This window comes from Choloepus didactylus, chromosome 1 (assembly GCF_015220235.1).
Source record: "Choloepus didactylus isolate mChoDid1 chromosome 1, mChoDid1.pri, whole genome shotgun sequence".
Taxonomy (NCBI): Eukaryota; Metazoa; Chordata; class Mammalia; order Pilosa; family Megalonychidae; genus Choloepus; species Choloepus didactylus.
In genome coordinates this window covers 1,257,482-1,285,378 of record NC_051307.1, presented here as the reverse complement: position 1 = coordinate 1,285,378, position 27,897 = coordinate 1,257,482, and the positions used below count along the sequence as shown (strand labels likewise).

The following is a 27,897-nucleotide window of genomic DNA, read 5'->3' as shown; positions in this document are numbered from 1 at the left end:
CACAGCCCCTAGTGCTGTGCCCTCGGAGACCAGACAGGGTCAGCGCAGCGTTCCCCGAACCTGCCCCGCCCTGAGCTGTCCCCAAGTGACCCAGGAGCTCCCCTGGTTAGAGCTGCCCCGACCCCCGCCAGTGCTCTGTGCCCAGGGTGCAACCCCAACATGGACTGCCAGCCCCCACCCCCGGGGCAGCTCCAAGGCCCAACTGGTGCCACACTCAGGCCTGCCCCAGGTCCCTGCACGGGACGCCAGGGTCCCCTCTCCAGGCTGTGGAGCCGGAAACCCACAGGGGGCAGAGGCTCAGGGCCACCCAGCCATGTTCCGGACAGAAATGCTGCAGGTGTGCAGCAGGAAGAGGACGTGCAGCACCGTGCCTCACTCACGGAGGATGGAAGGGGACCTCTCAGGACACTGCTGTCCTGTGGTGGGTGTGCCGCTCCTCATGGCCACTGCACCTGTGCCCCGCAGGGCAGCTCCCAGGGGCCACCCCCTCCGGCCCTGCTAGCACCCGCTGCCCGCCCTGTGGCCGCAGAGCTCAGGAGCCCTGGAGAAGCCAGGGCAGCGGCACAGAGCACAAGGCCCCGAGGCCGCCCTGCACATGCAGGGACTGGGTGCAGGCACTCCAGGGACCCGGCAAAAGGGCCACACTTACGCCAGATCTTCACCAGGAGGTCTCAGGGCAGGGCCGTCTGTCCACGGAGCCGCCTCCCCTCCACTGAGCGCTTGCTGGCTCCTGCACAAGGCAGGGCGACGGGACAGGGGTGCTGCTAAGGACACGGCAGGCACATGGCCGGGACACCGGGTCTGGGGCTCCTGCTCCCAGGCTCCTGATGGATCAGCAGCCCCAGCCACCCCCCAGGAGGCCCTGGCACTCGGGCTGTGATCTCGCATCTCACAGAAAGCAGCTCATGACGCAGCCCCTGGCTCGGGCAGCAGCAATGCTCAGCTGCCAACGGCACAGGAAGCTTGCCCGGGAAGGCAGCCCTCTTGGGCCACTGAGGAATGGACACAGGCCCCGTGGGGTTCCCTTGGCCCTGAGCAAGCCCAGCTCATGCTGTCACCCCAAGGCTGGCGTGCCCCCTCACGTGCAGACTCCACTCCCTGCTCCCGACCCCGCCTCAGACACCCTGGGCTGGTCAGTACCGACCCTCTTCACAGAGGGAAAATGGATGGGCCTCAGGGTGAGGCCTGGGGTCTCCGTTTCCACCTGACAGGGAGGTACATGCCCCGCCAGACCCCGACACAGAGAAGCCAACAGTTGTCTCATTTCCTGTCAGTTCTTTAACAAGCAGAGCAGCAGCATTAAAGACCCAGCACCTGGGGCGGCTGGAAATGCCCACTCAGTCAGGGCTACCGTTCAGCTGTGGCTCCACCACGCCTGGGGGCTCGAGTGGTGGAAGCAGACAGGCCTCATGGTGCAGGTGGACCCTCCACCAGCCGGGTGTGGGGGAGCAAGATGGCCACACCCGTGGGGCACACGACAGCCCAGCACGTGGCTGCGCAGAGCCTCGGCCACGGCCACTGCAGGGCAGCCCTGACGCAGGTGGTTTGTGAGTCGTAAGGCCCCGCCAAGGGGCTCAAACAAGGGCAGCCCTCCTGCCCGGCCCCCAGGGGCTCCCCTTCTGAAAACGGGGTCTCGATGACCCTGGGAACGCAGCTCACTGTCAGCAGATTGCGCCGGGTACTCCCAGGGCCCAATCTTGGTCCAAACGCCAACGGACAGGCTGGTCCTGGGTCAGGGGTCCGGCCCCACCGACCAGGTCAGGCCTTCTCCTTGAGCCGCAGACTCTGCTCGCCAAGGCTCCCCGGGGCCCACCTGCCCTGGTCTGTGGGTGATGTGCCGGCTGTGGGCGGCAGGACCCCACACGGCCCGTTGGGCAGGCTCAACATCTGCACCGGCTTCTCCACCGAGGGGCTCTGCAGCTCCGGGGCCAGGGCCAGGGGCTGGTGGCGGCCACGTTGGCAGTGCCGCAGGCCCACCAGCACGCCCCCCAACAAGTAGGCCACGGACAGCAGCAGGAAGTACCCGAAGTAGACGAGGAACTGGAACAGAGAGAGAGGAGCGGTGTGAGGGCGGGAACAGAGGGGAGAAGGGCGGGCGGTGGGAGATGGGAACCTGGGGCAGGTGGAGGTGCCTGGGGGTGTGGCGTGGGGCCTGAGGTGCTGGGCTCAGCTCAGGGGGCTAGCCCCTCTGCACCCTGGTATATCAGGGGTGAGCCGGGGGTGAGCTGGGGTGCACCGGGGTGAGCCGGGGGTGAGCTGCGGTGCACCGGGGTGAGCCGGGGGTGAGCCAGGGTGCACCGGGGTGAGCTGAGGTGCACTGGGGTGAGCACGCTCACGGTGTCTCCACAGGCTCAACGCTGCCTGGGAACACAGGAGAAGGGCAGTGGGGTGGGCGCCCTGGAGGGGTCCCACCTTCCTCCCGACCTCTCGCTTCCCCATCCGGGACACTGCCTGGAGCCACTGGGGCAGCTCCACCCGCTCCCCAGGATGCCCCTAGACTCCGGCTCTTTCTCTGCCTCGGAGCGGCTCCGCTTTCTACCCCGGGCTCCTGCTAATTCTGCATGACTCCCACAAACGCTTCCGCCCCGAAAGTGCTCCTGCCTCAGCGCTGCCCCTCGACTTCTGGGAAAGGGTCAGTTTTAAAAGGCAAACTGGGAGACGACCTTTCGTGGAGTCACTTCCAGAAGGCAGGGGAGGCACACTTTTCCCTAACTGCTCCCACAAGTACGCCCAAGCCCGGCAGGAAGTCCCCAGATGGCTAACAGGTGAAGGGGGGGCAGATAGGGGCCTCGGGGCCCGGAGCTGGAGGAGCCCCCAGAGCCCCCACAGAAGCCCCTCCCTGGAGTCAAAGGGGCAGACTGTCTGGCGCCACCGAAGCCAGCGGCCACGAAGCCAGCTCTGCGCGCCCACCCTGCCAGCCCGGGGTCGGGAGAGTCCGGTGGGGACCGGTGAGGACGAGCCTCGACCCCCCTGGCGTGTCAGCGGGGGCTGGGGGGAGCCCGGCCGAGCCCTCACCTGGCATCACGGGCAGCACCTGCCCTTCCCCGTCAGCACGAGGTCACAGAACAGCAGTAAGGTGGTTCTAACAGGATCAAACAGGATCCGGAACCCAGCACCCCAAATGCCCAGGTTTCAACTGAAAATCAATCCCCAGGCCTAGGGCCAGGAAGACTTCACACGGAAGGGAAGAGTCAGCGGGCGGCAGCGCCGAGACAGATGTCAGAATTACCTGGCAAAGATGCTAAAGAGGCCCACAAAAAAAGCTTCAACAATCAACACTGAACACACTTCCAACAAACAGTAGAAAGTCTCAGCAAAGAAAGAAGATATGAAGATCGGCCACATGGAAAATTCTGAACTGGGAATAACCAAAATAATACTCTGTGAATACCCTCAGCAATGAAAGGAGAGAGGGGTGAACGGGAGTCCAGAAGGAAGAGAAAAAAGGTGTGTGGGGTTGAAAAACTACTTGAGGAAATAATGGCTGAAACCCCCCAAATTTGGCAAGAGACATAAACCTACAGATTCAAAAAGCTGAGTGAACCCCAAACAAGATAAACCCAAATAATTCCACATCATGACACATTACAGGCAAATTTCTGAAAGCTAAAAGACAAAGGAAAAATCTTGAAAGTAGCCAGAGGAAGACACCGACACTTTAGCAAACAATCTGAATGACAGCAGATTTCTCCTCAGAAAGCACAGCAGCCACGGGAGTGGACAGTGTTTTGCAAGTGCTGAAAGAAAACGTGTCAGCCCAGAATTCTGTGTGCAGTGAGTATATCCTTAAGGAATGAAGGGGAAATGAAGGCATCCTCAGATGCAAAAAAATCTAAAATAATTTGTTCCTAGCAGACCTACTCTAAAAGAATGGCTAAAGGAAGTTCTCAAAACAAAAATGATAAGCAATCTTAGAACATCAACCAGATGCAACCCCCTTCCCCATGTTGACACCCCTTTTCAGTATGAACAGGTTAGGGTGCTCACTGCCCAGAAAAGTGAGACAGTGATCAAACGAGAAAGGGGTAGCGACTGACAAGATAGGATTTTACAAAGGATTACAAATACTGAATCTTTAAATGTAATTTTTTTTCTTAGTTTCTAGGGTACTAGAATAGCCAAAAGGAAATAACTGCCATGTTAGAACTGTAATATATACATGCTTCGAAATTTGCTCTATAGCTACTTGTTAAACTATACTTCGAAAGTTACCACATTTCTATATATACATTATATTTCACAAGAAGGAAATAACTGAAATTGTGGAACTATGACCCATAATATTCTTTGAAATTTGCTAACTATTTGTTAAATCGTACTTTGAAAGTTATCACTTTTCTGTATATATGTTATATTTCATAATAAAAAAATTAAAAAAAAAAAGGCAGCAGGCAGAATCTGCTCACAGGCCATGGTTTGCTGACCCCTGTTCTTGATGGTAAATAACTGTGTAAAAAAAGAAGCAATCTTAGAACATCAGGAAAGAAGAAAGAAGGGAGAGAACAATCTAGGGCAAAAACAAAAGACTTTCCTTCTCTTGAGTTTTCTAGAATATGTTTGCTGGTTGAAGCAAAAAGTGTAACACTTTCGGATGTGGTTCTAAACGAATGCAGAGAAAATAGTTAAGACAATTGTACTACAGAGGGTGTGGATGAAGTGACATAAAGGAGGTATGGGCTTTACCTGTCACACAAACTGGTAATGAAATACATGAAGTAACCACCAGAGAAGCCATACTGATATATAGTAAAAAATGCTAAAAATGCTAAAAACACTCGGGTACAATTTCCAAATGATAAAAAGTGGAAAGGCCTTACTATAAATGGGACAGATAATTCATATCCTTCAAGCCCTATATTGTAAAATTATACTGAAGGGGAAACTAAACAGTTAGAAGAACGGTGAATATTCTCAAGAGAGCAGAAAGGCCCTCTCAACCTTCTTATACATAGATAACATGTAACCACCTGGTCCTCTGTGAAAACAGGATGGGCTGCTGCTGTTACTTTAATCACAGAGAAGTCGTAAATAATGTGGCAAGGTTGAATACAGTCCTAATCAAATGTATGCTTATCAACATGTAATGGGCAAACTAATCGTAGAATGAAATGACAAAACTATATTAATAAGTTAAAGACAAGTAATAGTAATCTCTTTTTTTAATTTTTACACAGTAAAAGTATGTTACATTGCTCTTGAAGAAATCATAGCTTAATCAGCAAAAATATTATCAGTAGAGTTTTACGGGCTATGCTTTGGATGTATTATGTCCCCCAAAACACCATGTTCTTTGATGCAATCTTGTGGACCCAGACATATTAGTGTTGATTAGATTGGAATTCTTTGAGTGTTTTCATGGAGATGTGCTTCAGTCAACTGTGGGCGAGACCTTTCATTGGATTATTTCCATGGAGGTGGGTCTTACTGGATCACTGGAGTACTTTAAAAAGAGCCACACAGGCCCAGACACAGAGCAGCAAAATGTGAGTGACATTTTGGAGAGCAACTGAGTGACATTTTAAAGAGGAGCAGCAGCCAAAAGAGGACAAAACACCCCATGAGCAACATTTGGAGAATGCCATTTTGAAATGCAACCTGGGAGCAAGCAGATGCCAGCCACGTGCCTTCCCAGCTAACAGAGGTTTTCTGGACACCATTGGCCATCCTCCAGTGAAGGTACCCGATTGTTGATGTATTGCCTTGGACACTTTATGGCCTTAAGACTGTAACTGTGTAACCAAATAAACCCCCTTTATAAAAGCCGATCCATTTCTGGTGTTTTGCATTCCGGCAGCATTAGCAAGCCAGAACATGGGCATTCAAGGCTAAGTCTCTAATAACATTGTGGACACCCTCCTTTGATCCTGAACCACTCATGGATCAATACACTTTGGTTTGTGAGACATTCATGTTTATAGAGCATCATTTAATGCAAAAGTAGAATATGATTTGATTGCATGTAAACCAAAAATGCTATAAATTTCCTGTAACTGAGACAAGTCAAGCTTCGTCTGGAGGAGTGGGGGCTCCCAGGCTTGGTAATGTATCAATTAATTTTCACATTGTAAGCTTGTTCCTTTTACCTTAAGTGCTCTTTTTAGTAAAAATGTGTTGAAGTTGAATTCTTATCTTGAGTGCTCTTTACTTTTAAATATACTCTTAATTGAGTGGGAGGTAACTTGATGAAGACTAAACCCACTGAATCATGACCTGATAAGGCTCAGGCCTTTTCTAAAGGAGATCATAGGTTTGAGGTGTAAAGAGACGAACCTGAGACACTACAGATAAATCAAAACGGAATTTTAACAGATGTTTAATTAACTCAAAGGATGTCACAAAACAAGAAAACAGAGGAAAACAAAGAAAAAACAAAAAATGAAATGGCAGACTTAATCCCTATCATGTCGGTAATTACATTAAATGTAAATGATCCAAATATATCAATTTTAAGGCAGAGATTGGCAGAGTGATTAAAAAACATGACCCAACTATATGCTGTTCTACAAGAATCTCAAATAGAATGGTGTAGGCAGGTTGAAAATAAAAAGATACAAAGGGATATATCACACACATATTAACCAAAAGAAAGCAAGAGTGGCTATACTAATGCCAGATACAGTAGACTTCAGAGCAAAGAAAATGACCCCAGACAAAGAGGGGCAATATGTAATGATAAAAGTGTCAATCAATCAAGACATAATAATTCTAAATGGGTATACAACAAAAAACAGAACTAAAAATAAATGAAGCAAAAACTGAGAAATGAAAGAACAATTAGAGTTGGAGACTTCAACAGCCCCCTCGAGAAGTGACAGAACCACCAGGCAGAAAATCGGCATGGAGAGACAAGAACTCAACCTCACCGTCAGCCAGCTGCGTCCAGTGGGCATTCAGGGCACACGCCCCCCAGCAGCAGTGGGCACAGATTCTTCCCAGGAGCCCAGGGTTGCATAATATAAACAAATTTTAAAATTATATGGTATGTTCTCTGATGAAAATGGAATCAAAATGGAAAGCATTCATGGAAAGTAATGGGAAAACGTCTAAACACTTTGAAATTGGAACATACTGCAAAATAATCTATGGGTCAATGAGGAAATCTCAAGGAAAAATAAAAAAAAAATAAATTGAAAATGAAACTATACTGAAATCTGTGGGATACAGTTAAAGCAATGCTGAGAGGGAAATGTATAGCACTAAATGCATCCATTAGAAAACAGGATGTCTCAAATTGATAATTTAAAATCTGACCTCAAAAACCTACAAAAAGAGCAAAGTAATCCCAAAACAAGCAGAAGGAAGCAAGTGATAAAGAGCAAAAATCGGTGAAACTGAAGACAGAAAAGCAATAGGAAAAATCCGAGCTCTTGCAGGGTCTCTCCAGCCGAGGGCTGGGGTGGCAGGGGCCAGGGCCTAGGTGGGCAGGGGGTTGCCTCGCGGCCAGCCCCTCGGGGGAGGTCTGCCGGCTCTGCCCACTGTGAGGGTCCCCTCTGCCCGGCAGCCACAGGGAGAAGGTGGGCCCAGCAGGTCTGCCTCAGCCCTCGGCCCCCACCCCAGGTTGAACAGAAGGAGGGGGCCAGGGGTGCTCAGAGCAGACCAGAGATCTCCTGGGACCAGCCTTTCCCACCCACACCTGACTGCTGCCCATGAGCAGGAGACACCGGGATTCAGGGAAGGGTCTCTCCCCGGGCCTGAGGTCACTTCGCCTGCCCTGGTCACCGTTCGCCAGGGAAGGCCTCACCTGGATCGTCAGGGATCCAGACACCTGGGAGGGGGCTCCCCTTTGAACCCACCCCTCAGGCTTGGTTGTGTTTGTCTGAAGACAGCTCCCAGCCTGCTCATCTCGCAGCAGCCAGGCAGAGCAGGCGTGTGCTCACCAGAAAGCCAGGTGGGCCCACGTGGCCAGGGAGCTCAGTGCCCATCCCGGTCACTGTCCCTGGGCACCTGGCCTGGTCCATGCAGAGCCAACACAAGTTGCTCTCAACTGTGCCCACACTGGAGCTTGGCCTGACCAGATGGGGGTTTTGCAAAACCCTCTGGGTCTGGAGCAGGAGGGGCCAGGAGAGGCCCAACAGGCCCCAACGAGATGCTGAGGTTATGAATCACATCTGGAAGGCTCAGAGGCTGAGACGTTCTCACCTAAAGGGCATTTCCCAGCCCTGAGGACCAGTATCCCTGCAGGGGCCTGCTGCCAAGCCGCCTTCATGGACCGCTGGGCTGGCCTCAGGCTTCCCCAAGGCTGCGTCTGCCCAGCCTTCTCACATACACTCCTCCATTCAGATGCCCCCTCTCCACACACACACACAGTGACCTGTGCCTGGTTGCTCGGCCTTCCCAGGGGCCCGGGGACACACCCTCGAAGAGCCCCATGTTGGCCAACTCTGGCTCGCTCAGAGATGGGCAGCCTTGAGCCACCGCAAGTCGTGTGTCCCCAGATCACACAAAGGACAGGAACTGTCAAGCTGCGTCACAGAATCACCCAAGACCCCTGCCTCAGAGGAGAAATCGGGAGCAGCTACACTTCCTTCTGCCCTCCAGAAAGAGCTCACACACGGAGCATGAGAGTCGGGTCCCAGTTCTGGAAATCATTGGCACAGATGTTGGAGTGGACAGTGGGCGAGCAACACTCACGCCTCGTCCTTCCTCACATCAGCCCTGCAGACACCGTGGGGGGCAGGGTGAGGGGTCCTTGCAGGAATGAGCCACAGCAGGGCCAGCACTGGAAGCCGAGGGAGATGTGGACAGGGCCCCCGACCCAGAGGTGGGCCCGACAGGAGGGAGCCACGTGGCAGGGACGGGGGGGCAGGCAGAGGTGGCATCGGCAGGAGGGGACATGGGGATGGGCCGGGACATGGGGACAGGCGGGGGGAGCAGAGGCAGTGGCCGCCCCACTCACCACGGCAGCTGGCCCTCTGGCCCTCCTTTTGCCCTGTCTGCCCCCCACCCCGCATGAGCCGCCAGCTCGGGACTGCCTCATGCCCCGCTGGCCCCACATGTCCAGCTGGGACCCGTCCACCCCACCCGGGGGGCCCCGCCGCAGCTGGCTCCCCATCCCCAGCAGCGCACCCAGCAGCACACCTGTGAGTGGACCGGGAGGCCCAGGCCGTGCTTGTCGGAGATGATGGCGGTGATTGTGGTCTTGAGAACTGTGGCGAGGAAGGTGTTGACCCCGAAGACCAGGGCACAGAGCTCCTTGGAGAGCGAGGAGGCGATCTGAAACCTGCTGGGAACAGGGGGCTGAGGTCAGAACCCAGTCAGAGCGAGGGGTGTCGGGGGGGTGGTGGCAAGAAGCACCCACATCCCTAGGTGTAAGCTGACGATGCCCCACCTGGTTCACCAATGAGCTGCTGGTGAGAGATGCCAGGTCAGGGGCCGAGGCCAGGCCCCCCTTGCTCTGTCAGTGCACACGCGTGTGCACAGGCACCAACAGGGACAGGGGAGAGAGCCCCCTCCAGACAACCACTGGCGGGGAACGCGCTCCGAGCAGTCCCCTCCCCACACGATTCAAAGCAAAGGGCCAAACACGACCTCAGGAAAATGCGGTGACGCTCTCCTGTTAACTCAGGACAGACTGAGGCAGGACTGATAGAAAATTGCCACCAGGAAAACAATCATTAGACCAGGGAAGGACACAAAGCCCCGGGGGCAGGGATGGAGATCACAAGGAAAATCCTGGAATGAAGGTCTCTCCTTAAACAGAGCATCCGCCTCCATGACCGAGGGGTGGACGGTGCACCAGCCGTGAGAGCAGGAGAGCAGACCCCGAGCGGAGCCGGCGGGGCGCAGTGGACACCGGCGACACCGGTCCTGCGTGGGGACCACAGCCGGCAGGGGCTGCCCTCCCAAAGGGGACTGACAGCTCACGGCAGCTCCACCAAAAGCCCCGAAGCGCTTTCCCAAAGAGGCGGACAAAGAAATGGAAGCAGAACATCCTGAAGTTCACCTGAAGAACACAGAATGAAAACAGGCCGGAAGGCTCTAGAAAGACTCCAGGACGACCCGCGCGTGGCCTTCGTGCTAGAGGCGCAGGGAGCGCGGCAGAGACAAGCACGTCAGACGCGCGACAGCCGAGAGGGGGCCACGGGCGGTCCGCGCAGGGGACAAAGCCGCGCGGCGAGAGGCGCCGTCCCAACAGGTGTGGGCACCCGCAGGGGACCGGGGAGGCCTCCCGGCAGGAAGGGCCAGAGCACGGGAACCGGCAAGTCCCAGGGGCGAGGGAAGGACGCTGGGCGCGTCCCACAGTCGCCTCACGGGAGCACCGCCGTCAGCGGCCGGGGCTGGGGTGGGCTACCGACCGGCCCTCGCCACGCTGTGGGGAGGGAGCCCACACTTCTCGGGTGCGGGGCAGCTCCGCAGGGCTCCCGAGGGCCCCTTACACAAGCCCTCTGGCTGCCCTCCCCTCCGGAACCCACAGGGAGGGCCATGAAAAGACCCTGGGAGAGAACAGGGGTGGGAGGCTGCTCTGTCTCAGGAAACCTCTGGAAAGGCCTGGACCCTGCACGGGGGTCAGCTGGGTTGACCAAAGTCTATCGTCACCAAGGGGGACGGTTACACCCATCGTGGGCTGCACGCAGTCCGTGAGAAAAGAAGGGAGGGAGCGACTGACGGAGTCACCTGGTTCCAGCTCTGGGTCGGGTCGACCCCCACTGTCAGGCCCACACATCGGGACCCCCACAGCGGCAAACGTCTCTGTCCTTTACACTTTTCACAGCACGATGCCCCAATGGGACACGGTGGCCCCCAGCCAGAGAGGGGTATCTGGGACAGCACTCGGCCCTCAGAAGCGAGAAGACCCTGGCCTGGAAGAGCTGGGGGCTGGGGCACAGGGGGCATGTGGGAGCCGGCGGTCACCGGGGTGGGGGGCACAACTCCAGGGGCAGAGTGCGGCTGGTTGGGGGCCTGAAGATGTGCCCTGAGCTCAGAAACGAGGCCAGAGGGGCCGTCTGATGGGTCCGCGGCCTGGAGGGCGGGTGGGCAGCCCTGGGGGGCCTGGGCTGGGGCATCGTGGGGGGTGGGGGCAGGGACAAACTCCTCGGGGGGTGGGGGCAATTACAGTGATGGCAGACGCCCTTCCTGGGTGGAGAGAAGAGGTGCGTGTGGGAGGCCGACGGAGGCTAGAGATGGAGAGTTAGGCCCCCAGTCCATGTGCATGCGTGTGTGTACATGTGTGTGGGTGGGCACAGGTGTGCAAGATGTGTGCTCTGTGCCATGTATGTTGTGTCCGTGCTATGTGTACTTGCCTCACATGCATGTGCACGTTTGCATGTGTCGTGTGCATGGGCTGTGCACGGGGTAGTGTGTGCATGCACCCGGCATGTGGGGTGGGTCTGAGCAGCAGGGTCCTGCAAGGGGTGGGCTCAGCACAGCCCCTGGTGAGCACGCCCAGGAGGAGCCTCTGGGAAGGCGACACGGCGACACCCAAGTGGGCCGAGGGTCATGGAGCACCCACCCCGGGGTGCGGAGGGGTGCACGGGGTGCCGAGTGGGGCGGGTCCGAGGGAAGCAGAGGCATCAGGGAGAGGGGAGGCTGGGACCGTGGGGGCTCCAGGCAGCTGCCAGCCCTGCGGCTGGAACCAGGGCCCGAGGAGGGCGAGAAGGGCTGCAGGCCCGAGTGCGGGGCCGGTGGGGGCTGACCTCACAGGCAGTTTGGGGCAGGGAAGGCGTGGGAGCCGCGAGGGAGGGCTCTGAGCTCTCGGATGCAGCTACTGCCCTAGTCAGCGCCCCCAGGCCCTCCTGCAGCAGGAACGGGAATGGGGTAGGAGGGGCGGGATCCCTGCCGGGCTCTGGGGCCCCAGGGGCCAAGAAGCTGGGGGCGGGGGCTGCGGACCACAGAGTCCTCCCTGGCTCACAATAACCAACAGCCCCCCTGCTGCCCGCAGTGTGGGCGAGAACGCAGCACCCACACCGGCCTGAACTTGCTTCACTCCACCCGGTCCTCACTTCTGGCCCAGCACACGCCCCTGTGCACCCCTGGCCTAGCAGGTAACCCTCTGCACCCCTGACCAGCATGCACCCCTATGCACCCCTGGCCTGACGTCCCAGAAGCTCTCCCATGCAGACCCCAGCTGCCCACCCGTTAGGGGACTGTGTGTCCCCCCAACCATGCAATCGGCCCACCAAGGGCATCTGCGGAGCCCAGAGAGCACTGGTCTGGCCTGGCCCAACTTACGTGGCGATGGGCACCAGGAACTGGTAGAAGCCCCGGAAGAGCACAAAGGAGGCATAGCAGACCCAGATGCTGCTGGTGCTGTACATGAGGAGCACAAGGCCGGCCTGCAGGGCCGTCACGCCTGCGATGACCAGTGGGGACCACAGGGCCCAGCGGATGTGGACGAAGCCGGCGACAAAGGACATGAAGGCACCTGCAGGGACATGGGGCGTGACTGGCTGGACCCCAAGGCAGGTGGGTGGGCATGCGAGCAGGAGCAGGGGTGCTGGAGGACAGATGGGTGCTGGGGGGTTGGGGGTGGGCAGGTGTTAGAAGGGAGACAGGTGCTAGAGAGGGAGGGGACGCGAGTATCAGAGGACAGGTGCTGAGAGGGGAGGGGGTGCTGGGAGGAGGGGGCTTGCTGGAGGGATCAGGTATTGCAGGTGGGAGGCACTGGAGGGAGAGTGAGTTGGAGAGGGATGGGTACTGGAGAGGAAGAGTGCTGGAGTAAGGAGAGCAGCTACTAGGGTGGGTGCCGGAGCAGGGTAGATACTGGAGGCGGGAGGGTCAGGGGGAGGCAGGATGCTGGAGGGGAATGGGTGCTGGGCGGGGATGCTGGAGGTGGGGAGGATGCTGGAGGGGGTGGGTGCTGGGGGGGATGCTGGAGGTGGGGGGGATGCTGGAGGGGGTGGGTGCTGGGGGAGGATGCTGGAGGGGGAGAGGATGCTGGAGGGGAGTGGGTGCCAGAGGGGGCGGGGCTCTGGGGGGAGGATGCTGGAGCAGGTGGGTGCTGAAGAAGGGCGGGCAGGGTGCTGGGGCAGGGCTGGAGGGGCGGGGCCGTACTGAGCCCCGTGGAGGCGGCGTCGGCGCCCCCGTTGTAGACGGCGGCGGTGTCGTTGGTGGGCTGCACCACGCTCCACAGGATGTGCACGTAGTACACGATGAGGTAGTAGCCGGCCGAGCAGAAGACCCACCAGAGCGACCAGAGGCGCAGCTGCGGCCGCCGCGCGCAGCCCCCCAGCTCCCGCAGCATGCGCCCGAGCGTGCAGCCCCCGCAGGCGCGCAGCAGCCTCTGCGCCAGCCCCGCGTCCTCCGGCCGCCCGGGGCGCATGCGGTCCAGCTCGGAGGCCGCGGCCCCGCGGTGGAAGAAGAGGCTGCGCTGGGGGCGCCTGAGGAAGAGGGAGAGCAGCAGGCTGCAGACGAGCAGCGCCAGGGAGGCCTGGTTGAGCGCCGGGAAGGACACGCGGCCCACGGAGACCAGCAGCTGGCCCAGCACCGAGCTGGTGAAGACGCCGAGCAGCACCGCCGCCCGCGAGCAGCCGGCCATGCGCTGGTAGCGCGCGGGGCGCACGAGCGAGAAGATGTAGGAGGAGTAGGCGATGCGGGCGGCCATGGTGACGCTGTAGAAGAACTCCATGAGCTGCAGCTCAGGCACCGAGCGGCCCAGGAGCAGCAGCAGCCACACGGCCACGTAGCTCAGGGCCTGCAGCACCAGCACCGGCTTGTAGCGCAGGTAGTCGGTCAGCAGGAAGACGGGCACCAGCACCACCAGGTACGAGTAGGACAGCACCGGGGTGATCTCGTTGGTGACCTGCGGGCGGGGGGCGTGAGGTCACCACACACACACACACACACACACACACACACACACGCAGGCCACAGACCCTGCCGCTCCCACCCACCAGCCCCAGACACCCCTCTGCACCCCTGCCAACTGACAGCTGCAAACCCCCGACACCACCTGTGACCCCACACCCGCTCATGACCCCACCTGCCTGTACCTGTGACCCCCATATCTGACCGAGATCCTGGCTGTGACCCTGCACACCCACACCCACGACCCCACATGCTGTCTGCAGCCCCGGGCTGGGGATCTGGTGTTTGTGGTGACGTTTGCTGAGCGTTCCAGGCCCACAGGTGAGGAGACTGGCCCGCAGCCCCTGCCCAGACCCAGGGCTTCCATGGCTGGACACACATTTTCACCGACGGGACCACACCCAGTGCATTTTAGGACCCCAATTGCCCACCCAGCATGATGTCATGAACGTTTTCCCATTTTGCAATATTCTCAGAAAACATGAAGCCCTCATTGGATTGTCTGGGGAGCCCCAAGAAACAGAGAAGAGCCCAGCTCAACCCCACACCTGCACCCTGCCAAGAGCCTCCCCCCACACCCGGGGGCTGCTCACCACAGGGGCGGGAACCAGCCACCTCACTGCCGGGACACAGGCACAGCCCTGAAAGGGCAGGTTCCCCAGAGGCTGTGGCCACTGGGCAGGTGCTCCCCAGGCCCAACACAGACACCCCCTAGGGCCCCCCCACCCCCAGGAGCCCACACCCACCATCCCCAAACCTCCCCCATGCCCCTACACCTGCCACCCCACCCCCACAGCCTAACATCCCCAAGGCCCTGCGCCGCCCACAGCCCTGTACCCCTCCATCCTCCCCACCACCCCCATAGCGAGCCACAGCCTCAGTGGAACACTGAGAGACGACAGTGACAGGGCAGGGGGCAGGCCCCAGGGCCCAGGCTGCACCGTCCCTCCCATCACAGGAATGAACCAATGGAGGCCCCCGCTGACACCAAGCTGCAGGCCCAGGGCCTAGTTACAGGAGGGGCTCTCACTAGACCACCTCCTGCTCATCACACACGTGCACACACACATGCACACACATGCACACACACACATCTGCCATCCCTCTGCTCAGCCCCCAGGAGGCCAGCGGGCAGCTGCCGGCAGCTTCCTTCACGTCAGAATCAGGACGGAGGGCGCTGTGGCCCCGACAGCCAGGCCGGCTGCAGAGGACGCCAGGCCGGGACCCCGTCTGCTCTCCGTCCCCCCGTGGACTGACCCAAAGCCAAAGGCCCTGCGGCTCCCCCACCAGGAATGCCTGCCCCATGCTGCTGGGGCGGCCAGGAACGCAGCACCGATGGAGGGGCTGTCAGAAGCTCCCCTGGTTACAGACCCCATCGTACAACTTCTGGAAAAGTAGGAATTCGGAACCAACTGAGGATTGCAAACACCCTAAACCCCAACCACCTGGCTCCCGGGTTCAGGAGGAGGTGCTGCATACCTGCCATGCTCCCTGCCAGAGGGTCCCCTGCACCCCTCTGCCCTGTGTGCCCCCCACCTCTCTGCCCCCTACTGCGTGCCCCTCACTCTACTTTCCTGTGGACTCGGCGGGCAGACAACATGGGAGGCTCTCGGAGGACAGTGACCCATGCCCCACTTGGAAGGCAGCCGGAGGGCAGGCACAGGCTGCTGGGGGGGGGGGCAGGCTGCTGGGGAGGACAGGCAGCTGAGGGGGGAAACAAGCTGCTGGGGGGCAGGCTGCTGGGGGGGATAGGCTGCTGGGGAGGACAGGCAGCTGTGGGGGGAGACAGGCTGCTGGGGGGACACAGGTTGCTGGGGGGGGCGATAGGTTGCTGGGGGGATGGGCTGCTGGCGGGAGGGGCGGGCTGCTGGGGGGGGCAGGCTGCTGGGGGGGGCAGGCTGCTGGGGGGGCAGGCTGCTGTGGGGGGAGACAGGCTGCTGGGGGGACACAGGTTGCTGGGGGGGGCGACAGGCTGCTGGGGGGATGGGCTGCTGGGAGGGGCTGGCCTCAGCTCTGGGGACCAGGGGTTCAGGAACAAGCAGGGTGTTAGGAGGGGCCCAGGCCAGGACACAGGTGACCCAAGACCCCAGAGCTGTGCTGAGGCCACCGGGCAGCACAGGGGTGGCCGGAGCAGGCGGGACCAGGGCTCCCGGGAGGAGCCTGAAGCCGCTGAGGTCACTTGGGCTAAGCAGCCACGGGGACCACGCGGGGAGGGACAGACCCAGAGGCAGCCCAGCCCGGATGAGACCCTGCCAGCAGCGGGCAGTCATGGCCGTGCAAGACGAGAGCTGTAAACAGTCCTGGGGCTGGGGACACAGAGCCCCCTACCCCGGGATGTGAGCACCCCTCTAGGGACATGGGACATGGCCCCCCGGGACACAGGCCTCCCCAGGACATGGGCTTTCCACGGGGATGGTGCTGTACCCTGCAGTGTGCACAGAAGAGCGCTAAACGGTGGACAGACCTGAGCGTGCAAAGCAAAAGCTTCAACCGGCAACGAGGCAGAGAGGGAAAACATTTCCAGGGTAAGACTCGCAACATAAACCTTAAAGGAAAACGTGGCTGAATTAAAAATTACAACTCCAAACAAAGCCTGACACTATAAATGAAGCAGGAAGGCAAGCTCCAGACTGGAGGAGATCTGTAACACCCTGTCAGCCAAATCTCCAAAGCAGGGGGCGCTCCAAGAGGACCCCGGGAAAGGCATGCGCATGGGGGCAGGCAGGGCTGCCTGGGACCCGGCGCTGGTGGGGGGTGGGCAGGTCGCTGCGGGGTGGGGCCTGGCCCCCGGTGTGCCCAGCAGGACCGAGCCAGGTGCTGCCTGCGCCCCAGCGTGCCAGGGCGGTGTCCTCAGCAGCGGTGAGAACCTGGGACCCCTCACGAGGCGTCTAGTCCCACTAGAGCCGGCTCAGGGAGGCCAGACCGAGGGCAGAGGCAAGTTGCAAAAGATGTGTCCCAAGGTGCCCCTGGGGGAAATTTCCTAACACGTCCCCAGCAAGGACCCAGAGGGCAGGGCCACGGGCAGCAGGGCTGTGCCGAGGCGAATGGAGCTGGGCGGCCTCTCCTGCCCCTGGGGGCTGGGCCACGGGGACCCTGATGGTGCGGCCAGGGGTGACTCAGCTGTGGCCCTCAGCTCTGCCAAATGCAGCGCCTAATGGCATCCCAGACCGACTAATCAGTCGGCGTGAGCACACAGGCAGCTGGGATCTGTCATTTCATTATCTCCTCAGCCCCCTCCTGCAGACCACCTCGGCAGTGGGCAGCTCACCCCTCAGAGCAGTCTTCTGAAGGGACAGAGGCCCGGCCACGACTGTGACGAGGGACGTCACGGATGGCCGAGGCCTCGGTCCCCTGGCCTCAGCGGGGAGCAGAGCCCACGGTCAGGGTGCAGGTGAGGGCTCGGCAGGCCCCTGGGCTGGGCAGCGCAGGGGCTGTGCTGAGACCCACCGTGGGGCCCAGGGGCACGGGCAGGGGCTGGGCGTGGCAGGCCGGTGTGGGTGCGGACCCCTGGAGCTTGGGACAGAGTGCTCCTCTCAGGAACAGGTACGACCCCAGACCCAGCCGGTGGCTGCCCGGGAGACACACGCACCTCAGGAATCCTGTCTGAACCCAGCAGCAAAGCGCCAGGGAGGTCCTGGGTCCGGCTGCTGAGTGAGAGGAAAATTCCTCTGCTAATCTCCTCAGCAAACAGCTGCCTAAGTCCCTGCTAGAAGCCAGTGCCAGCAGGGGTCTGTCTGCAGGGGCCTGGCTTCCCCCCAGCCTGCAGATGGGCCCAGAGGGGGGTCCCCCTCTCAGTGCCTGCTCCCAGCTGGGTTGTGCAGTGGGGGTGGGGTCGGGGAGGGAGGGGGAGGGGAAAGGAGGATGGGAGTGGGGATGGGAGTGGGGACAGGGAGTGGGAGTGAGGAGGGGAAGTGGGGGTGGGTTGGGGGAGCGGGGAAGGAGGCGGGGACAGGAGGGACGTGGGGAGCGGGCAGGGAGGTGGGGATGGGAACAGGGCAGGAAGGGGCCGCCATGTTGGGAAGCAGCACCTGCCCGCCCAGCGCTCCTCCCGCAGAGACCAGGACGTGGAGAGCCACCTGGGCGGGAGCTGCTTTCCCAACTGGCCAGGGCCGGGCTCAGCCTCCTGGCGCCCAGGGTTTGGGAAGCCACGATGGGCCCAGCTCCCGCGGGACCCCCCCAAGAACATGCCGGCAGCCGGCCCCGCAGGGAGGCCCAGAGCCCCCACTCACGGCGTCCCCCGCCGGGCACTCGCCTGCTGGCGCGTGAAGTTCTTGTAGGGCCCCAGCAGGTAGGGGGTGATGAAGCTCTCCCCGGGCCGCAGCTGTGCCACGAAGCCGTAGAAGCAGATGTAGAAGACCAGGCAGCGCCAGGACTGCAGCTCCCGGCCAACGTCAGGGTCCGCGGGCGCCTGCTTCTCCACCACAGGGCAGGAGGGCACCATGGCCGCCGAGGCCGCCAGTGCGGACAGACGTGGCCACTCCACCTGCAGGAGAGACGAGTCGGCAGCTCCGACGGCCACGGGCACCGCCTGCCCTGCGAGGACCCAGTGCGCCAGCACGAGGGTCCGGCCCAGGCACGCGGGAACCCGGACCACCTGCAGCCGCGGGCTCAGAGCAGGGCCTCCGGCCCCACACCGTGGCCACCAGGCACACGCGGCTGCCTGAGTTTACGTTAACTCAAACTAAATAAAACGACAAACCCAGATTCCGGCCACGCCAGGCATCCTCTTAAGAGCTGCGCAACGGCGTGGCTGGTGGGCCAGGCACCCCTCCTCCCTGCCCGCTGTGCGGGGGCTGCTCTCGGCACCGTCACAGCTCCCAGGCATGTCACCCAGTGCCTCTGCCTGCTCCACCCTGGCCACAGGCAGGCCAGGGGGGTCCTGGGGGGGCCAGACGGGGGTCCCAGGGGAGCAGGGAAGAGGCCCTGCCAGGGATCAGCAACTGGTCATGCTGGGAGGCCACACACCACCCACCTGTGGCCTGGGTGGGGGTCGGCACAGGCAGGGGTCGGTGCAGGGTGGGGCATTGGTGGGGGGTCAGCACGGAGTGGGGATTCGGCACGTGGCGGGGGTCAGCCCAGGGCGGTAGACACAGGGTGGTGACAGACGGAAAGTACAGGCCCGAGAAGTGGCGGTGAGGGTGTGCTCTGGGGTTGGAATTCTGTGCAGAAGCACCGGGGTGCCCAGCAGTGGATGACACGAGCAGTTGAGCTCTGCAGGTTGAGCTGGCAGTGGGGGAACGGGATGGCAGGGAGGGAACACGACGGCGGCCTGAGCGGCCAAGCGTGTCCCCACGGAGAGCCCCAGCACCCAGGGAAGCCGCGCCCTCCGCGGCGGGTGTGCGGCTCGGGGCAGCCAGCAGCCCTGGTTCCACCAGAGGGTCAGCTGCCTCCTGGAACCACTGCCCTCGAGGAAGAGGGCGGTTTGGAATGTGCTCTCCACTCTCTCTCCTCCGTCCCTCCCACGCTGTTCCTGCTTCCTCTCCTCCGTTCCATCCGGCCACTGAAGTTACAGGGCTGCGAGATCGCTCAGACAACGCGGCTCTCCACGGCAGGCCCGTGCCTGGGGCATCTGTCTGGGGCCCAGCTTTGGGGAGCGATCGCCCTGGTATCCCAGGACCAGGCACAGAAGTTTCCTTAATGTGGGACCAGACTTACGGCCCAGGAACCTTGAGGAAAAGGCACCCCAGATTCCAGGGCCCCCGTTGCTCCGGGCTCAGGCCGCATGCAGCTCGAAGACGCCACCCTGGAAGGGCTTCTTCCACAGGTGGGCACAGGATGAGGTGCGGCAGGGACCCCCAGGGGGCATCCCCATGTTCCAGGCCTGGGGGTCAGTCACAGAGCTCCCAGAGCCGGGTGAAAACCAGGACCCAGGCCGAGGCCTCTCAGGACGGCAGGACGGCTACATCCCAAGGCCAAGTCACTCTTGTGACCAAGGGGGCCAGGCAGGGGTAGCAGCAGGTACTGGTGGGTTTGTTTGTGGGGGGCTGCAAGAACAGTGGGGCCAGGCTGGTGGGCAGCCACAAGAATTCCAGAGGTTCCAAAGGGAGGGGATGGCCCAAAGAGGCTGGGAACGGCTCTGGAGGCAGTGGCCCCGGAAGCTCCAGGGCCTGGGACAGACCCGATATTCTCCAGGGCAGGAAGGAGAACAGCGAGCCAAGCAGGGAGCTCCCTCCCAGCCCTCCTCGGAGTCCCTGGGAAAGGACAGGCCCAGCAGGGAGCCTGGCGGGCACCGGCCTCGCTGCTCCAGATCAAACTCTGATCCTTGCTTTTCTTGGCTGTGCTTCTCCAGGCTTCCCTGGGAGCCTGGAGGCCCAGCTTGGTGGAGCTGAGAGCAGCCCTGGTTTGTTCCCCTCAGTTCTGCAAGGTGTCCTGGCCTCCGGCGGGGACGGGCGGCCCAAGCCACAGCCCAGTGCTGCCTCCCACTGCCCCCGCCCTACTGCGAGGCCTGCTGCAGCCCCCAGGACCCCCCTCAAGTTCACTTCCACATTTGTTCCTAGAGACAAATGCACTGCCCCAGGGCTCCCACCCACTCTAGGCAGGATCCCACCCTGGTGGCCAAGGCAACCTCACGCTCACCTCCCCAGACACTCAAGCGGGGGGTGAACGGTCAAGAATTTAACTGAGCCCAGGGTCCGGTGCCCCAGGCCAGGGGCTCGGGGTTGGGGTCCCCCACCCTTGGCATCCCCCGGGGGCTCAGCGGTCGGGGTCCCCCACCCTCGGCACACCCTGGGGGCACAGAGCCTCTGATCCTCACTCTCAGCTCAGTTGCAGCCCAGGACTCTGTCCCTTGACACGGCCACAGGTAGCCAACCACACCTGGGGACCCTGCTCTGAGGCCTTCCAGCCAACCACAGGGGGAGCTCCCCGTGAACACCGAGAGCACCCCCAGGCCCGGAGAAGCCCAGGGACCCTCCCAAGGTCAGCCCACCCGGTTCTGTGCCAGGAGGGGGCAGGGACAGCAATGACGAGCCCACAGCCTGGGAACAAAGACAGGGACAAGGACAGAACAGGATAGAAGGATGGAAAACGAGGACAGAAGGACAAGGACACAGCACAGGAACGAGGACAGAAAGGCCAGGGCAGAACGCAGGACGAAGATGCAGGATGGGAGCGGGAGGTGAGGACAGAGCCTCTGCTCGCAGGCCCCTTGGAGACAGCCGCTTTGCTTTCCGCTGTAGACGTTCTCCCTGGAACTTAAAAATCCGGTCTCTCTTCACCGACACTAACTGCTTAACTGCAGGGGGCCGAGGGGGCAGCCCTGGGCCTCCCCTCAGAGCCTGAGGGCCCAGGGGGAAGGCCCCGAGGACAGGGCTGACAGGGCCCCGGGCCATGTGCATCAAGGAATGAAGGCAGGGCCGAGGGCAGCCTGCAGACAGGGGCAGCCAGGACCCCACAGGGCAGCCAGGACCCCTCAGGGCAGCGAGGACCCCTCAGGGCAGCCAGGACCCCACAGGGCAGCCAGGGCCCCTCAGGGCAGCCAGGACCCCACAGGGCAGCCAGGACCCCTCAGGGCAGCGAGGACCCCTCAGGCAGTCAGCCCTCAGGGCAGCCAGGACCCCTCAGGGCAGCCAGGACCCCACACGGCAGCCAGGGGCGGCAGCGACCAGCCCTCAGGGAAAGCCCTGGACATCGGCACCTCCCCAGGCACCTGCTGAACCCACACTCCTGAAAACTTAGCACGGCAAGTCGCCTTCCCAGGGCTCTCCTGCTCAGCAGACGGGGTGTCCCGCCCTCCCTGGGCCTCCCCGCAGCCCCTCCGGCTGACACTGAACTCCCTCTGAGGCCCCGCTCCGGACCTCTCCGGGCAGAACCATTTTCCCCCTCCCTAAGCCCTTGGTCACAGGCCCATGGGTGCGAGAGCCCCACTGTGCCCCAGCGCTCACTTTCCAAGATGTCCCAAAGCCTGCATCAAACCCACTGTTGAAATGCAGGATGAGAAACACACCCGCCGCCCCTGAACACACGGCATCCAGCCTGGGGGCACCCTCGGCACGCTGCTCTCGGGCCCACCTTGTCATGAAATTGGTTTTAGGGCACCCCACCCCACCCCCGCTGTCCCCAGGAGGCCTGTCCGGGCTGGACACAGAAAGACGGATCGTCCGACTGCAGCCATAGCCGGAAGCCCCAGGGGTCCACCCCACACCAGCCCCCTGGGCCTCTGCTCCCCACTGGTCTTCGGGGCACTCACCACCCACACCAGCAGCGGTTCTCAGGGTGCCACCAGGTCAGGGCCTCCGGGACAGTCCCCCACTGCTCCCCTCCAGCTCATCTCCCCCTTCTAAAACGGGCAGCAGCCACCTCCCCGGGAGAGGAGAAAGGCCACACATGGGCCACGGGTCCCTGCACTCTTCCCAGGGCCCTCCCGCCCCAAGGGCGCTCTGGTCTCCCTCCCCCCCCCCACCGCCCGGCCACCCCAGGAGGGAGTTGGGCCACCCGCCGGGCCTGGTTCTGCCCCCCTGCACCCAGCAAAGGCTGGAGATGTAAACATCAAAGCAAGAGAAAGCAACCTCTCTTTTTGTTTTTAAACCACCAAATGCTCTTAGCAGGTTGCATTTTCAAAACATCTGCTAATTTAAAAAAAAAACAGCCTTGCGCCCCCGCTCCCCCCCCAGAAGGACTGGGCTCTCGGTTCCTCAGAGTCATCTGAAGCCCCTCTGCCACCTCCGCGGAGGGACTAGACTCTCACGTTTAAAACTTCCTGAGGAGCTCTGCTGTCGGCCGTCTTCACCCGGCAACAGGTTACTGCAGCGCTGGGGTTGTCAAAACCCACCTGAAACCCCCTGGGAAGGAAGCAATTCCCAAGGACGTGCCAGTGAACACAACGCAGCAATGCCACCCGGAAACTGCTCCCCGTGTGGAAAGCGCAGGGCCTCCCCAACGGGCCCCACGCCCTTCTGCTGATTCAGGTTGGTGTCCAGACTTCCGGGGGTCTCCCCTGGGCGGCGGCAAGGGGCGCGGGGTCACTTCTCTGCAGGGCAGCCAGGCGGGCAGCTCAGAGGGCTTTGCAGGGCCTCCCCCCAGGGCAGCCTGGAGAAGTGCTTCTCCTTGAGCTCTGGGTTTCCAAGCCAGCTTAGATTCTGACCGGTCTCCTGAGACCCGGCAGGCTGGGGCTGGGCACCCTGAGACGGTGAGACCGGAGCGTTCCACGAGGACGCTGCGTGCCCGGCCAGCTGCCCTGACCATCCAGGACAGGCGCGATGCCCGGACAGCAGCTCCGGAGCCTGCGGCGCGGCGTGCGCTGAACCGCGCCGAGAGGAAGTCTTCCGCATCTACAAAGCCCCGGCGGGACGGAGAAACCATGGAGACCGCCACACGAGGTGGGAGGCGCGCCAGGAGGGCGGCGCGGGCGGCCCGGGGCTCCCCCGCAGGGTGGGCGCAAGCCCAAGTGGAGGGGACCCCCAGGCGCGCCCGGCAGGTGCAAGATGCACGAGCACAGACGCGGGCTCCCCGCTGTCCGGTCCGTCCCCGGAAAGGACCCCGTGCCGGAGGCTGGCGGGCTGGGGGTCGGCGCTCAGGACCCCCATTAACCGGGTGGGCGGGGAGTTAGCCAGGGGGACCCGCGCGCCGTAACGCTTCAGAGCGCGAGCGCACGGCGGGAAACTGCGGTGCCGGGCGGGGCATGCAGAGGGGGCCCGGGCACGCGGAGGGGACGCCGGCCCCCGGCGCCTGGGGCCTGGGACCCCGCCCGGGAGGAGGTGGGGTGGGCGCATCTGGGGACCCACGTTCACGGCTCAGAGGGACTGGTCGGTGCCACGTGCTCCCAGGGCGCTCCCGGGCACGCGCCCAGCGCGACCCCGGAGCGCACCCCGCCGCCCCGCGCCCGCGCTGCCCCCGAGGCCCCGCGGCACCGGCAAGGAGGAGTACCTGGGGAGGCGGCTGACAGCGCGCGCGGCTGGACGGACTCTGGCGGCGGCTCCCAGCGTCTCCGGCTCCGGCCACGCAGGCGCAGCCCGCGCACAGGCGCGGACTACAATGCCCACAATGCCGCGCGGCGCGGGCCGGGGCCGCCGGGAGATGGGGCGGGACCGCCTCACCTGCCCCTGCCCGGAGGCCGTGACGGCCGCCGCGGTCTCCGGCGCGCCCCCGTGCGGCGGGCCCCGCCCCAGGCTCCGCCCCGCCCGGAAGCCCCGCCCCCGGAAGCTCCGCCCCTGGAAGCCCCGCCCTGCGAGGCACAGGGCCCCCACAGCCGGCCCCCCGCGGAGGCCTCCCCGCGCCCCGGCCCTCCGCACCTACCCAGCACCGTGCTCCGGCCCTGCCCGCAGCTCCCGGACTCCCGGACCCGCGGGCCGCGCGCCCCGCCCCGCCCCGGAGAGGACCGCCTGTGCTCCCAGCCTTTGCTCCTAAGCTCCTTCTGTTCCTCCAAGCCCGTTTTATTCTTCTGTGCTCGCTTGCAGACGTCCCCTCCCTGCCTGGCCGCTAGCCCAGCGCCAGGGCCTGGGTCCCCGTGCCAGGAGGCTGGACCGCGGGGCGCCCAGGCCGCAGCCCCTGCAGTGGGTGGCATTTCCTGTGTGGGTGGCCTGGGGCCCGTGGACACTCCCGCCGCCGCTGCTCAGTTGATGTCGGACTCGGGTGAGGGCGCGGCAGCCAAACCAGCTCGCCGTGGGCCAGTGCCTCGGGCTGCCGGCCCTTCCCCAGCGCCCCTCGGGCCACTCCCGGCTGACCAGGAGCTTGTGCACAGAAGCCAGGCGCTGAGAGGGGAGGGAGCGGCCAGGCCACCCAGCCCCGGGCTCCAGGAAGCACAGCCAAGCAAGTCCTGGCGAGCCACAGGACAGACGGACACAGTCACATGCAGGGCGATGACCAGCCTCCAGCCAGGCTCAGAGCAAGACCCTGGTTGTCCGGTAGCCCACAGGCCAGTAGCTGTGACAGTGGCCTGGGAGGGCCACAAGCCTAATGACCATGGGAGACAAAGGAGGGGCTGCTCCAGTCACTTCTCCCGCCAGGCTTCCCCATCAGGAGTGGGAGAACAGACCCCTTCTAGGGGAGGCAAAGAGGTGGGCGGGGGCAGGGGGAGACTACGGAATGCCCGGGAGGTCTGGGAAGAGGGTCGCAGACAGCAGGCCCCAGGGGTGGGGCACTGGAGGGCGTGGTGTTGACTCCTGCAGCCCCCACGTGGAGGGACCCCTCCCCTCCCTCCACCCTGTCATCTGTCCTCAAGGTCTCAGGACAGGGGGCATCCCCTTTATGGCTGCCCCCAGGCCGGGAGGCTGGGGGTCTGCAGGCTGTGCCCCTTGGGCCCAAGCACAGGGAAACAGTGGCCCATGACATGCCCCCCATTGCCTTCCCCTTCCGTCTGGGGTCCTGGGACGTGGCTCTCAGCCTCAGAGGTGCACAGACACACGGCCTGCCCCAGCCCACAGGCCCGCGTCCAGCAAGACACCCTCACAGACGCCCAGCCTGGAAGCTTCTGCTGCAACAGGCACATGGCTGGGTCTTGTTCTGCCTGAGGACAGTGAGTGCATCCTGCTGGTGGGGGTACTGGGGGGTGGTCTGTGAGGTTGTGGGGGGGTCTGCGAGGTGGGGGGGTCTGTGAGGTGGGGGGCACGAGATGGAGGGGGCGCGAGGTGGGGGGTTGCGGTCCCCCGTCCCCTTCCCTGCGGGTCCTCCCCACTCCTGCCAGGGCCACAGCTCCTAACTGAGCCCCAGTCTGAGGAGCCTGTGAATGTAGCGAGAAAGGTACAGAAAGGAGTCTCAAAGGCTTAACAAGATGAGGTGCTGGCTCCCTTGGGGTGGGGGAGTGACTGGGCCTCATCCCTGCAGGCTCCCCTCCCCTCCTCGCGCCACTGCGGCCTCACTCCTTCCCCCGCTGTCTCCCTCTCTCTCCTGCTCTGCCTTTCCTTCGGGGTCTCTCCCTTCCCCCCATCCCCCACTTGGGGCTTTCCCCTGGGCAGGGGACCCAGGGCCACCAGCAGTCCCGCTCAGTGAAACCAGCACACACCGTCCTGCCTCCCTCCCCGTGTATGAATCCGGAAGAGGCCCACGGGCAGGGGGCTGTGAGGGGCAGGGGGGCCAGCGGCAGATGCCAGGGCTGGGGAAGGGGCAATGCTGGCCAGCACCGGGGCTTGGGGGAGGGACCTGCCCACGGGAGCAGAGGTGGGCTCAGCCCCGGAGTGTCTCCCACCAGGACTTTGCTTTGAAGGCCAAAAGGGACAGGTGCCCAGGGACGTGGCCCCAGGAGGGAGACCAGCCTGCCCCGAGCGTCCCCCACCCCGGCTCCGCACGCTCTCTCTCCGGTCACACATGAGCTGGCGTGAGCCCCGACACGGGGAAAGGCTAACCAAGCCCCACTCTTGTCCCCAGGCTCACCATAGCCACTGCACCCAGTGAGGCTTCTGGAAGGTTCCCAGACCACATGAGGCCCGAGCATCTGGGTGGCAGGGCCTGGTCAGGGCCATGGAAGAGTGAGAGCAGCTGCTCTGGAGACAGCAGGCGGCTCTGGTCACCCAGACGGATGTGAATTCCAGAAACCCAGCTGGCTTCAAGAGGCTCAGCAGGCACCACTGGCCTTAGAACAAGCCAATTATCAAAAACAGAGCCTTACAAAGTCGTTTGGGGGTGAGAGCCACCAAATATACTCCCCCCCCCCATCACCTAGTAGCCCCTAATCTACTCTGTCTCTGTGAATTTGCTCTTTCTGATCATCTTACGTGTCACATCATACGATATTTGTCCCACGTGACTTGCTTACTTCACTGGGCGTGTTGTCCAGGTCTGCCAGGCTGCAGCGGGTCTCAGAGCTGCTTGCTTTCCTATGGCTGGACGTCATCCCTCCGCACGGACAGGCCACACTGTGTGTCCACTCGTTGGGCCCAGTGGCCGCCTGGGCTGATCCCGCCTCCGGGCAGTTGTGAATAATGCCGTGCACATTGGTGAGCAAGTATCTGTTTGCAATGCTGTTTTCACTCTCTCAGGGTGTATACCCAGAAGTGGCACTGCCGGGTCATATGGTAATTCTATATTTAACTTTTTGAGGAACCTCCAAACTGTTTTCCACAGCAGCTGCACAATTTTCCATTCCCATCTGCAGTGTCTGAGGGCTCCTGTTTCTCCACTTGGTCACCAATGCTTGTTATTTGCCATTTTTGTAATAAGCTGGCCTTGTGGGTGTGAGGTAGCATCTCATAGTGGTTTTAATTGCATCTCGTTAATGGCTGATGATGTTTAGCGTCTCTTCATGTATTTATTGGCCATTTGTGTATCTTCTTTGGAAAAATGTCTATTCAGGTCTTTTACCCATTTTTTTTTATTAAACAGTTTTATTGAGATATATTCACATACCATACAATCAACCAGAGTGTACAACCAGCTATTCACAGTACCATTATATAGTTGTGCATTCATCACCCCAGTCTATTTTTGAGCATTTTCCTCACACCGGAAAGGATAAGAATAAAAAATAAAAGTAAAAAGAACACCCAAATCACCCCCCCACACACACACTCTATTTTTCATTTAGATTTTGTCCCCATTTTTCTACTCGTCCATCCATACACTGGATAAAGGGAGTGTGATCCACAAGGTTTTCACAATCACACTGTCATCCCTTGTAAGCTACATTGTCATACAATCGTCTTCAAGAGTCAAGGCTACTGGGTTGGAGTTTGACAGTTTCAGGTATTTACTTCTAGCTATTCCAATACACGAAAACCTAAAATGTGTTATCTATATAGTGCGCAAGAATGTCCACCAGAGTGACCTCTGGAAAGATGTTCTCCATCCCACAATGTCAGATTCATCCCTGGGAGTCATGTCCCGCGTTGCCGGGGAGATTTACGCCCCTGGGAGTCAGGTCCCATGTAGGGGGAAGCTTTGCCCATTTTTAAATTAGTTTGTTTTATTGTGTTGTAAAAGTTCTTTATCTGTTCTGGATTCGAGCAATAATTTTTGAAAATGGATGCTGCGCTTTAGGCATCCTAAGCTCTAAGTGTTTAATTTATTCATGAAACAAATGCCATGGGCCCCACCTGATTGAGGTCCCAGGAGATGCTTCGGGGCTCCATCCCCAGACGGGAGCTTTGAACAGCCAGCAAGAACTGGCAGAAACATCTTCTCAAATCTCTAGATAACATCAAAGGACTTTAGTAACAGAGAAAGTGTCAAATCAAGAAAAGGCCACTCAGAAGCTGGAGGGTCCCAGGGCGCCCTGCCCCCCAC

The 27,897-nt window shown here is 61.2% G+C and overlaps 1 protein-coding gene and 1 long non-coding RNA gene across 3 annotated transcripts; one reads left to right on the top strand and one right to left on the bottom strand.

The window, feature by feature from the left end:
- Positions 1 to 1,260: 1,260 nt before the first annotated feature.
- Positions 1,261 to 26,597, bottom strand: SLC19A1 (solute carrier family 19 member 1). Of its 2 annotated transcripts, none has more exons than XM_037830165.1 (6): positions 26,432 to 26,597; positions 17,996 to 18,226; positions 12,991 to 13,738; positions 12,169 to 12,361; positions 9,079 to 9,220; positions 1,261 to 2,040 (listed from the first exon to the last, which is right to left on the bottom strand). In XM_037830165.1, the coding sequence occupies exons 1-6, from the start codon at positions 26,507 to 26,509 to the stop codon at positions 1,759 to 1,761; spliced, it is 1,674 nt and encodes a 557-aa protein (XP_037686093.1). In that variant the 5' UTR covers positions 26,510 to 26,597; the 3' UTR covers positions 1,261 to 1,758. The 2 variants fall into 2 exon arrangements, with proteins under 2 accessions (XP_037686093.1, XP_037686104.1); XM_037830176.1 differs by lacking the exon at positions 26,432 to 26,597 and adding an exon at positions 23,608 to 23,691.
- LOC119529614 lies at positions 24,749 to 26,973 on the top strand. Its single transcript, XR_005215913.1, has 2 exons — positions 24,749 to 25,195; positions 26,044 to 26,973. It is a non-coding gene; the product is annotated as an uncharacterized LOC119529614 (long non-coding RNA).
- The last annotated feature ends 924 nt before the right edge of the window (positions 26,974 to 27,897 follow it).